Source organism: Benincasa hispida, chromosome 7 (assembly GCF_009727055.1).
Source record: "Benincasa hispida cultivar B227 chromosome 7, ASM972705v1, whole genome shotgun sequence".
Classification (NCBI taxonomy): Eukaryota; Viridiplantae; Streptophyta; class Magnoliopsida; order Cucurbitales; family Cucurbitaceae; genus Benincasa; species Benincasa hispida.
This window is the reverse complement of record NC_052355.1, coordinates 42,698,395-42,710,431: the sequence shown is the minus strand read 5'-3', so window position 1 is coordinate 42,710,431 and position 12,037 is coordinate 42,698,395. Positions and strand designations below refer to the sequence as shown.

Below are 12,037 nucleotides of genomic sequence, written 5' to 3'. Positions count from 1 at the left end.
GATTGAAGTGACTGTATAAAATGAAATACAACAATGCAAAGTTGAATTGCTAAAATTAATAGAGCACTTCACTTCAACTAAAAATACAAAGGAATCACCAACAAGAAAATAACTCAACTTCGGTGTCTCTGAGTCAAATCCCTTTTAACTTACATTTACATTTAAAAGAGAAAAAAAAAAATCAAGGGAGCCCAAAAAATATTGGTTTTAAAAAAAAGCCCAAAAATAAATAAAATAAATGAAAATTGTTTAAAGCGCATAAAAATCAGATCACCCAAACAAAATATTCACCATCTTGCGCAATAAAAAAAGAAGAAAAGAAACCTTTTCAAGGAAATGATCGCTTAAAATGGCGAAAATATTCAGAATCCCAATTCCCAAATCAGAATGATATGAAAGAAAAACGGACCCACAAAAATATAGTAAAAAAAAAAAGAAGGGGACCGGTTCTGATCCAAAAAGCAGGGCAGAGCAGAGCTTTTGGGTAAAATCCAGAGAGACGAAGAAGGAAGCAGCACCCAAAATCAGAAAAATCAGAATCAGCGTTTCGATCCAACCTGGTAGTAGACTACTCTAATCCTTCTCCCCCCACTCACAAGGAAACAACTCCCCCTCCAGCTAATTCTCTCTGTTCTCACTTTTCCCGGCATAAAAGAAGAAAACCATCAACAAAATCAAATTAAATTCCTCCGCCGGTTGCTTTTCAGGGTGTTGAAATGGAAACGTGTCCCGTTTTGACTTCAGAACACCACAAAAACCCCCCTCTCGGTTACAGTTTCTGACATTATTGTCACCCCCGCAAAAAATGTTTTGAGTTCAGAGGCCGATGATCATCAAATCAAATCAGGAACTGACTCACTGCAACAGGGTATTCGGGATTGCTGCTCGATCCATTTAAAAACAGAGCCTGCATTACAGTAGACCCTTAGCTTCTTTGGGTAGGTAAAATGAATTTCAATTTTCAGCCCATTTTTCAATTTCGTTTTTTCCGGGAAAATCTTTCCCCTGTTTGAGGAGATGGGAAGTTTTTTAATCTGGGTCTTAGTTGCAATGGGAGTAAGAGAAGTTAGATGGGTAGTTTAAAAAGGAATTTAAAAAGGGTTTGTGAAAGTATGAAAGAAAGGGCTAAAAACCAAGCCATTTTACTAGACCGTTCGCTTCCCTTATTAATTGCAGAGAGAGAAGAGAAGAGAGAGAGGGACGGTGCTTTTCATAGTTGACCTTCAACTAGTGAAACAGATAATAACAACTCATTTCCTTCTATCTCTCTTTCTCTGTGTGCGACCCCATTTATTCTCCCATCCGCTTGTCGTAATAATCTTTAATGGTGGCGCACCTCTTCGTTTCAGGCTGTTTGGTTGATTCTTCTGTACAGTTGCTGTAACACATTGTGGACTTCATTTCCTCTGTTCCTATAGGCCTCAAGGTTCTCTCCCTTTCTTTCATCTTCCTTGTTTCTTTTCTTGTTTCTATATTAACCGACTGTTCCAGCGATCATGGTTTTGATTCCCAATCATTTTCTTATGTTTTCTCCTTGGCTGTTTCAAAATCTTACACCCACATGAACATAGTTTCTCTTTGAGCTTTTTTCTCCATCTATTTTCACCCCTTTTGCTTGAATCACATACTGGATGTCCTCTTTCTATGAACATGGAGAAAGGAAAGTTGGGATTTCTCTCCTTTTTTTTTTTCCTTTGTAGCTCTCAAATAAGTCAACAGTTGGAGCATATTTCATTTATCTGGAATTGGATCTGATTTTGTTAGTCGGATTTCTTATTCATATCATGAATTGGATTTTCTCTCTCTTTTTGTGCACAGAATTGATGAATTCCTATCTGGGTTTTCTCTCGGTTCTTTGGAACTTTCTTTCATTTCTGTTTTCCCTAAATTATATTATAAGGTTAATAAAAAGGTGATCGGATCTAATCTGGACTACCAGACAAAAAAGGGTTGTGGGAATTTTGAGAGGGGCCGATCTCGGATACACTTCGATTAAATATTTGGATTTGGGTTTTAATTTTTCCGTTCAGATTTAAGAAGTTTTCGTAAAGTCAAGTCTTCTGTCTTTTAGCATGAACAGGACACTGGATTTGCTTGAAAATTTTACTTACACAGCATTCCATGTGTACAGATTTTTGTTTACATTATTTATGTCTACCCCTTGGAAATTAAGTTCTCGACTCGATCTCCTCTTCTGATCAGTTTTCTATGTTAATTTATGGACGAATACAAAATTTGTATGGCAGCCTAAAATTTTAATTCTAAGTAGTGAAAGTGATCAAGCGGATTATTTATTCTTGCTTATAGTCAATGGAATGATAATCTTGTTCTTTTGACTTCTGGGAACCATTGCCAGGAAACCCTTCTTATTGTGACTTTAAACTTAAAAGTTGGCCTCTTTCATACTTCTCGAGCTGACCTTCTGCTATGTAAATTGTTAATTTATTGTGCAATCGTACGAAGATGGAAGGTTTTGACTTAGCTTTTTCACGTTACGGTTTTGACTTAGCTTTTTCACGTTACTTTTCTTGCATATGAATGGCAGACTCTCCACATAATAGCCATCTCAAACCAACTTTGATGTATGTCTTGAGAAAATCCATTTGAGCAGTCCATCTGAATCATGAAAGTTGGTAAATCTCATATTCTTCAAGTTTTTTATTTATTTATTTTTTTTCCTTTAAGGAAATACCGTTTTAAAATTTTGTTCTATTTCTGCACTAGGGATCTGTTAACCTGTGAATTTGTTTCAATTATTGAGGCTGCCCAGTTTACTAAAAATAACTTTACTTTTTTCTATATCAAATTTCTTCCAGTCATATGAAAATTAATCATACTCAAGTGGCTAAAAGATTGAAAATGGAAAATTCAGTTGACCTTCCCCTTTGGCACTGCCTGAAAAAGTTATGAAGAAAATAAAAATTCCCTTGGGGTTTATGTTTTATTTCTTTTACAGAGGGCGAGCCCATAGTTTTCCATTCAAATGCTAGCCCCAGGTTTGTTCCCAAGTCTTTTGAATGTGATAACGATGCTGTCAATTCTGGTGGGATGAAGCTTGAAGATCAGAAAGAATTTACAAGCCTTCTCAAAGGTAATGAGGATGCCAATCACAATAATACTGCTGCAGATGGCTGGGTTGCAATGAAACGTGAATGCTTAGATCTTGATGATTTTAATGAATATGACGAGGTTAAAGCCTTCGTGTCACCACTCACTAATTCTTCTAAAGTAGACTTGTTTGAGGAAGACTCGGAATTATACATGGAAAAGAGTACTGTTGAATGTCAACTTCCTGAACTAATAGTTTGTTACAAAGAAAATATTTGCAATATTGTGAAGGATATTTGTATTGACGATGGAGTACCTTCTCGGGATAAGCTCTTGTGCGGTAGTAGTTTGGATGAGAAGGATGTCTGTTCTATTCTCCCTCCTTGGAAGGACGACTTGGTAAGAGAACTAGAGAAAAGAGATATATATGCTTCAGATGATTCAGAGCATTCAGAATCTTTTGGCAATAAGGATTCACCCAAACAAAGCGATTCCAACGATTTGGTTAGAACACCTGAGGCAGAATATGATGTGGCATATTTTACTGACAATGATATGCCAATGACAGACTTTGTTACAGAGAGCTTAAAGCCACTGACCAACAATAAGATTGAGCCTCACCCTCGGTCTGAACAGGTGTGTTTCTTTTTTACACAAAAGATGTTCAATTTACATCATGAACATGTATTTGTTCTGCCTTTAGTTGGGTTTTCATTACTGTATCTAGCTCATATTATCATTCTTCGAGTGTTATGCACAATTAGTTGTATAGATCTCTTGGAGCTCTGGACATTGCTGTCAGTATTGCAAGTTTTAAAGTATGTAATTGTAGCCAAAGACTGGGGGTGGGGGTTGGCTATGACTAAAACTTCTTTATTTCCAGTTCTCGTTGGCTCTTTATAGCTCAACTATAGTCATGTTGTAATTATGCTTGTAGGAGTAGTGTGTGCTAGAAGCTGACTGTGTTTTGTTTGTCCTGATGCAGGTTTTTATTGAAACTACGAGTTTGGAAGTCCCTGTTTTGGCATGTGTAGCTGAAGAATCTTTTAGTGACTCCAGAGAAACGATATCAGAGTCCACTACTTCAGCTCTAGCACCTGAAGAGTCCAAAAATAGTGATTCTGCGAATGATGTATCGTACAATAGTAAAGTGGACAAAGGAAACATTACGTTTGATTTCAATTCTTTAGCATCCACAGCTAGTGATGGACTGGAGCATTGTGATAACAGTGACTTGAATGCTTCAGCTCCTTCGACCAGCGCCTCGGTGGGCTGCCAAGAGACTAGCAGCTCCAACCCTTTAGCTTCTGCCGACAAATGTCAAGCACAATGTCACGATACTAGTACTAACCCTAAATGTGTGGAATATGAAGACTTACCACGATTGGAATATGAAGACTTACCCAAGACGGAGGTTGGGAATTTTGACAGTCATACAGTTTCAAGCCAAGTCCAACACGGCGGAGGTGAAACAAGTTTCTCTTCTTTGGTACTTGGTGAAACAAGTTTCTCTTCTATGGTACCTTTGGGGAGTCTAATGTCTAATTCGGGCCATATAGGTTACTCTGGCAGCATCTCTCTTCGGTCTGATAGCAGCACGACCAGCACCCGTTCGTTTGCCTTTCCCATGTAAAGCTCTTGATCAGCTATTTCTCTTGTAGTGTATGGACATTTTTTTTTCATCATTGTAGTTCAGAACTAATGGGAGAAAAATCTTTATCTTCCTGCAGATTACAATCCGAGTGGAATAGCAGCCCTGTTAGAATGGCAAAAGCTGATCGAAGGCATCTACGGAAGCATCGGGGTTGGAGACAAGGCATTCTGTGCTGTAGATTCTGAAAGCTTCTACTAATTTATCCATAGGTTTAGTGTCTAAAATATACATCACCCAAGTCTTTTCTCGTCGAGTCGCACAAATATTCTCGGTCTTTGCCAATCTACCTTCATTTGTTAGGTTCTCTTCCATATGCAATATCATACAGGTTTCTAGAATTTCTGTCTTTTAAAGAAGCGCCATGACTGCTCAACTTACAGAGAATGTTTACATGTTGTAAGGTCATTTTACGAGATTGGCTGAAATACATGTTTGCTGGTTGGAACACTGAAATGATTATAAAAATGAAAAAGCTGCAGATTAACATTGTTTTAATTGTTCTTAACCAGCATGGTGACTGTAAAAGGTCTCAGTGAGTTGGTCTGCCTCCATATTGGCTTGCCCGAGTCTAAACCAAACACAACGAGAAAGAAAAATAATTTTCTTGGGTTTCATGGTATGGGAAAGCAGAGTGTTTAAGGGGGAAAAAACCATTTGGCTGGTGAAATGGGAAAAACTTATAGTGCTCAACGCTGCTGTAGAAAAATATATAAACAAAAAAGTCATTACTTATAGTGGTGACAAGAGTTACCTGAATTGTGTAAAGTCAGCCTCCTCAAAAGTTAACTAATAACATATTATTCTCTCTCTCTCTCTCTCTCTCTCTCTCTGTGTGTATTATATATATTTCTCTGGTCACTCACTTAGGCAGGAAATCTTTTACACTTAGACATGGGTATAGTCATGGCCATACTTTGCTGTGTTTTTCTCTTGATTCTTTTGATACCTTCTGCTTCCTCGCATGATCTGGACCAGTCTTCTCCCTTGCAAGGTGTGTTGTACTTGCCTTCTTCTTCTTTTTCTTTTCTTCTTCTTTTTCTTTTCTTCTTCTTTTCTCTCTCTGAGAATAATGAAGTTATTTATGATATTGCAGCAACTGAAGCACTGCATTCTCCTCGTCTTGTTTTGGGAAGGAGGTTCAAAATGTTAGAAGAAGCAAGTGTGGATGAGAAGGTATGTCTGAGAGTGCTTTCAAAATAAGTCATTTTGATATAAATTACTTTGAGCAAACTATTCATATATTTTGGTAAAAAAGTGTTTAATAATAAATCTTTTTTTTTTTTTTTTCATTCTCTTAACAGTGGTTTCCATGTTTCCTTGACCAATCACTCTTCTTCACGATGCTCTTCATTTCAAAAGCTTTTTTGTTTCACTTTCAAATACCGAGTCCAATTGAACCTGATTTTGATGAGGTCATTGGGTCATTTAGCCATACCAAAAAATATTCACAAACATAGCTTTAGAGTCAGTTTGGAATGACTTTTTAAGTACTTAAAAGTTCTTTTAAACACTTGAAAAAGTCATTTGGCCATTGTTATATCTGTCTTCTCTCTTAGCTGTTGATGTTGTGATCTGATTTTCCTGGGAACAGGTTGAACCTCAAGAATTCCAAGTTGCCAAACAAAAAGATAACCACAAGGAAAATGTTACAGGTAATTGTTACATTTTCTTTCAAAGAAAGTCCAAATGTATGCAAGTTTCTTAAATAAGTCATCCCTATCATGTCTGCAACCTTGCCAATTCTTTGACTAAAAACTGAAACAAGATTGCTTGCCAGAAGATGGAAAATTTGAGGCATTACCATATTTGAGTTACACCACATTAAAGAGAAAAAAAGAAACTAAAGTACTTTCTTTTTCACATTTTAGTTACATTTCTGCACTTTCAGATATTTTCCCTGCCATTTAATTCATTCCATTTTGGTTACTGCCCATTTAAAATTAACTTACCATCAATTCCTTCCCTTAATATCATATGTTTAAATTAATGGGTTTTTATTCAAAGTTGTCATTTATCTCATTCATCAAGCCTGCATTTTCCCCACATTTTTACCCAGTTAGGTATACCCACTACCAAAAGCAAGAGGTTAGACTTTCAAATTCACCGACTCTAAATATGAACGAACTAAAAAAACAGTGTACAGTTTTAAGATTTGAACATCAACCTCAAAGGCAAAAGTATTGGTGCATTAATACAATATTTAAGTCACGATGATTAATATATAGAATGTGAATATAAGATAATCTTCTTTTTTTTTTTAATAAATGCATTTGAGATGAGTGTTAGAAAAAAGGAATTAATGTAATTGCAACATTTACAGGTCAGCCTTATGAAAGGGAGGAAAAAGGAATGAAGTTAAACGAAGGAAAGGGGAGAAAGTGGGTGAATGTGGCCGACATGTCGTCACAGATTTTCACAATGGACTATGCTCACCTAAAACGGCGTCGTCCTGTTCATAACATGTCGCTCAAGCGTCCTTGAAATTGGCCGACTTTTCTAATCTAACCCCTTCATTTTTTTCCTTTTCCAATCTTTGTCCCCAGAAAAATGAGGGATTTTCATCCTTAACCATCCGTCGTGGCCGACAAAATAGCAGTCTAATTTAGAGATCTGTTATAACTAATTAAAATAATTAAATTAGGGGGGGGGGGGAGACCCATTTGGAGGTCTTATGTACGTAATTATCATTTCTCTATTGGGTAATGGATTTTTTTTTTCTCTTTTTTAAACATTATTTTGTAGTGCTTCTTTTTAATTATATATATTTATTGACAGAAAATTAAGGATGTTGTCGTTACCATACCATCAAGCATATGTCGGCAAAAGTAATTTCTGCTCTATTAATATATTTTTTATTTATTTATTTATATTATATATGTCTTAATCCTTGACCTCTTTATTTTTAATTAAATTTGAATTTTAATTGTTAAAAATTTGATAGAGATATGGAATTAGGCCAAGTTCAAAATTATTGCATATAAAAAATTACTGCAAATTTGTAAAAATCACATCCTAAAATATTTAATTTTAGGTTAAAAATCACTTTTAGTCTCTAAGTTTTCGATAATTTAGTCCATATACTTTTAATTTTGTAACAATTAGTTCTTGAACTTTACTATGTAACAATCTAGTCCTTGAACTTTAAAATTTGTAACGATTTAATCCCTATTATAGAAATTAATGTTAAGGTTTAATGAGATTTCATGCATAAAAAACAGTTAAACTAATTAGAGACTTAATATTTTTACAAAATACAAAGTTTACATCATAAAGTATTAAAAGTTGCCATCTAACTTTGATAAATTTTATTATGTTAGGGACTAAATTGTTACAATGTCAAAAGTACAATGACTAAATTGTTACATATTAAAGTTTAGAAATCAAAAATTAAATTGGAACAAAACTAAAACTAAAAATATAGAGATTAGATCGTTCTAAACTAAAGTTTAATGATTAAATTGTTACATTTATTTTATTTCATAGAAGTTTAGGGACCAAAAGTCTAACTTTAATTTTATCTATAATCTCTTAAACTTATAAAATTCTCAAGATGAGCTCTTAAATATAATGAAATACATAAATCGGTCTTGAATTATAAAAATGGTTGTAACGAAACTTTTAATATATATAACAGTGACCGCTTAAACCAATTACTATTGGGTTGGTTTTTTGAAATTTTTTTGAATTTTATTATTAAAAAAAAAAAAAAAAAAAAAAACCCTACTAATAAGCAAAGTTAATTATCCGAATTAAAAAAGGAGGTAACTTAGTCGTTTTGAAAATAATATAGACTGTTCCTACATTTAGGAAATGAATTTAGGAAAACACCAATAGTTTCATGGAATGTTTTTTTAAGATATTCATGAATACTGTGATAACTATGTTTGTTTGATAAAATTTTTATTCAATAATGACTTAAATTTACGGAATGTTCTAGAATGTTATTAAAATTATTTATTAATTTATAATTAATTTAATATAATTTAAACTTATATAACATATTTGATTTTATTAATTTGAATTTCTTTTTATTAATTTAAATTTGAATTTGAATATCATTCTAGAAAAATAATTATAATATAATAAAAAGTGTAAAATATATAGTTTACGATCTATTTTAAGTATAACATAAAAATGAAGAAGATTGATATTATATATATATGAAAAAAAATAAGGGTTAAAAAAGTAAAAAGAGAATGTCGTCAACACGAAAATCTAGAAAATCCATATTCTTAGAGGACATCCAAGACTTCCGAGATGCTCTTCTATGGGCATCCTAGGACACCTGAACATGTTACATGGAGTGTGCATCTGAATTACATTTTTTTTTTTTTTTTTGTGGTATTGTAGGGAGGGAAAAGAAAACAAAAATTGCCCTGTCATCTGGAGATTCTTGAACATCTCGAGAGTTTTGGATGCCCACGTAAAATATGGATTTTCAGATTCTCGAGTTGAAGACATCCTCAATTTACACTTTTGTCCTTCTTTTTTTAATTATTTTTTTATTATAATCTTCATTTGCATTATATGATTAAAATAATATTGTCAACCATATATATATATATATATATATATATTATTTTTTTTTTTTTTTGTTATATCATAATTCTTATTATTTTTTAGCAAGATATTCAAATTAAATTTAAAACAATATTTATTTTATAGAAAATCTTAAATTATCATATATTATTTTGTTGAGAAAAATAACATTAAAAATAATATAAATTGTATTAATTTAAAAAGAAATTCAAATTGATAAAAACAAATATGTTATATAAGTCCAAATTAATTATAAACTAATAAATAGTCGTAAGGGCATCTTTAAACATTATGTAAATTTAAGACATTTTTGAGTAGAAATTCTACGAAACAAACATAGTTGTCAAAATATTTCTAGATATCTGCAAAAATATTCCTACAAAACAAACATGGTAATCGAAAGATGTTGGATATCTATAATTCTAATCATCCGAGACTCTAGTCATCTACATTTCTAAAAAAATAATCGAGCTCTTATGTGTTATGAATTATAAATTTATTACACTCAAAATACAAGATAATTGCGATAAGTGACATATATATCTTCACTCGAGATCAGGGATTCAAATCTTTGTATCTCCGCCAGTTGTATTTATAAAAAAGAGAAGTACATTTAAATATTTACTTTGAGGGGAAAAAGTTAATAGATTTAAGTTTGGGTGCGTTTGCAATAAATTTTATAGTATCGTTTTGCTTCACATAGTTCAAGAGTTTAATTCTAATAATTTTTATGATTCTATGATTGAGTGCACATTTTTCTTTCAAGAAGAGTGAGCTGTTTCCTTACTTTTTCAGTTAGAATAAAATCAATATACACCATCTAAATATGGACTAAAATCAAAATACAACGGAAACTAATTAAAAAAACGTATGTGGAAATGTTTACAAATTATGTATGGAAATATATTTTCCAATACACTTTTTCAAGTCGAGTATGAGGATCACAAATGTCCAATTTGTGAAGAAGATAAAAAAAATTATTGTTTTTCTAAAGCCTCCGTAAAGATGCCTCCAAGTTGCTTATTAGTAGAAACATGACGTGTAGCAATGATGTCAGTCTGAACTACCTCAATGTGTTTTGTGTGTTCAAGAAAAAATGAATTTTGAGCAATATGTAATGACGACCGGCTGTCACAAAATAAATTTATGGCAAGATGATGATCTACTCCAAGATTCTCAAGTAATGATTTAAGCCATATGAGTTCAGACGTAATAGAAGCCCTGGAACAATACTCAACCTCGGCTGATGAACAAAGCACTGTTTGTTGTTTCTTGGTTTTCCAAGAGATAGGAGCACTGCCAAGAAACACAAGTCAATCGTTAAGAATGACAAGTTAGGGGACAACCTGCCCAATCAGAATTACACCAGCCTAATAGAGAGAGATCACAAATGGAGTGAAGAAGAATTCCTCGACCTGGACAACTTTTCAAATAACGAACAGTTCGAACTACAGCATCCCAATGTTCTTGTCGTAGTGCCTACATGAATTGAGCCAAAATGTGCACTACATATGCCAAGTCAAGACGTGTAAAAGAAAAATATATGTGACGTTCGACTAGGTGTCGATCTTTTAGGATCTGACAACGAAGGACCAATAGCCAGAGCGAGGCAATGATTTTGCTCAATTGGAAACCCTATTGGATTAGCTCCTAAAAGCCTTGTTTATGAAATTATGTCAAGAGTGTACTTTCATTGATAAAGGAAATGATGAGAAAAACATGCATAAAGTGGAAGTTAACATAATTATTAAGGATTCTAATTACACTTCATTTGAGTTATAAGCATGCTTAAAACAATTTTCATAAAAACAAGGGTTTCATGGGTGTATACCTTTGTAGAATCACTTTAATTCCTTGTTGAACTCCACGAAATTGATTTGCAAATTTCTAGTAGACCATCAAGAGTAACTTCTCTACTATTCTCAACCTTAGATTGAGTGGTGGAAACTCTCAATTGAGAGGAATTTAGAGAGTTTGAAAGCCAAAATTAATTCTCCTTGACAATCTCAGAAAAACAGATTGCATTCACTTCAAACTTCTAAAAGATGAAGTATTTATCAAGTTTAAACATGCAAGCACTCATATATTCAGCCAATTGACACCTCAATTAGCACGAAGTGAGTGGGCAAGATGTCAAAATGTGGAAAACTTCACTACCAACATCAAATGTTGGATATTTCTACTCAAAAATCCAATTTCTCCAATTTTGTTATATTTAATTTAAATATAAATTAAATATAATTTAAATTCAATATTCCAAAAATTGAATTTCTTAAAAAAAATAATTTTAATTTAATTAATTAAACAAAATTAATTAACTAAATAATAATTTCATATCAAATATTAAATTAATAAAATACCTAAATTAAACATGAATCGCTATTCATGTAAATTATATTTAAATTAATATTTAAATATTTTAAACTCTCCAATTTACGTGTAATTTCAATAAATTGTAACGTTTAATTATATCAAATATAATTATCCAAACCTTAAATTGAATTTGAACATTTCATATTCAAATCCTAATTCCAAATTTGAACACTAATTTGCTCAATTTTCTAATCCAATGTGCAATATTTTCCGAACTAGTAGAAGGATCTTATGGACCTACAAATCATGAGCTCCAACGATTTGAGATTAATTGATTAAACTCTTTAAATCGAATTAATTAATATTCGTTAACCACCGAGACATACCACTATAACTCGATGGTTACATTCTCCTCATTGTAGATATATTTCTGTCCACTTGATTTAACTATAATCAGTAAGTTGTTCTTTCACATATCGTTCG

At 32.7% G+C, this 12,037-nt stretch overlaps 1 protein-coding gene across 10 annotated transcripts; it reads left to right on the top strand.

Moving 5' to 3' along the window:
• The first annotated feature begins 309 nt into the window (after positions 1–309).
• Positions 310–7,488, top strand: LOC120081347. 10 transcript variants are annotated; one of them, XM_039036126.1, is made up of 10 exons: positions 311–560; positions 708–938; positions 1,350–1,426; positions 2,546–2,633; positions 2,957–3,684; positions 4,034–4,677; positions 4,779–5,693; positions 5,796–5,875; positions 6,294–6,354; positions 7,023–7,488. In XM_039036126.1, the coding sequence occupies exons 4-7, from the start codon at positions 2,624–2,626 to the stop codon at positions 4,885–4,887; spliced, it is 1,491 nt and encodes a 496-aa protein (XP_038892054.1). In that variant the 5' UTR covers positions 311–560; positions 708–938; positions 1,350–1,426; positions 2,546–2,623; the 3' UTR covers positions 4,888–5,693; positions 5,796–5,875; positions 6,294–6,354; positions 7,023–7,488. The 10 variants fall into 10 exon arrangements, with proteins under 10 accessions (XP_038892055.1, XP_038892054.1, XP_038892053.1 ...); XM_039036125.1 differs by having other exon boundaries at positions 311–942; XM_039036128.1 differs by lacking the exons at positions 311–560; positions 708–938 and having other exon boundaries at positions 981–1,426; positions 4,034–4,514; positions 4,608–4,677.
• The last annotated feature ends 4,549 nt before the right edge of the window (positions 7,489–12,037 follow it).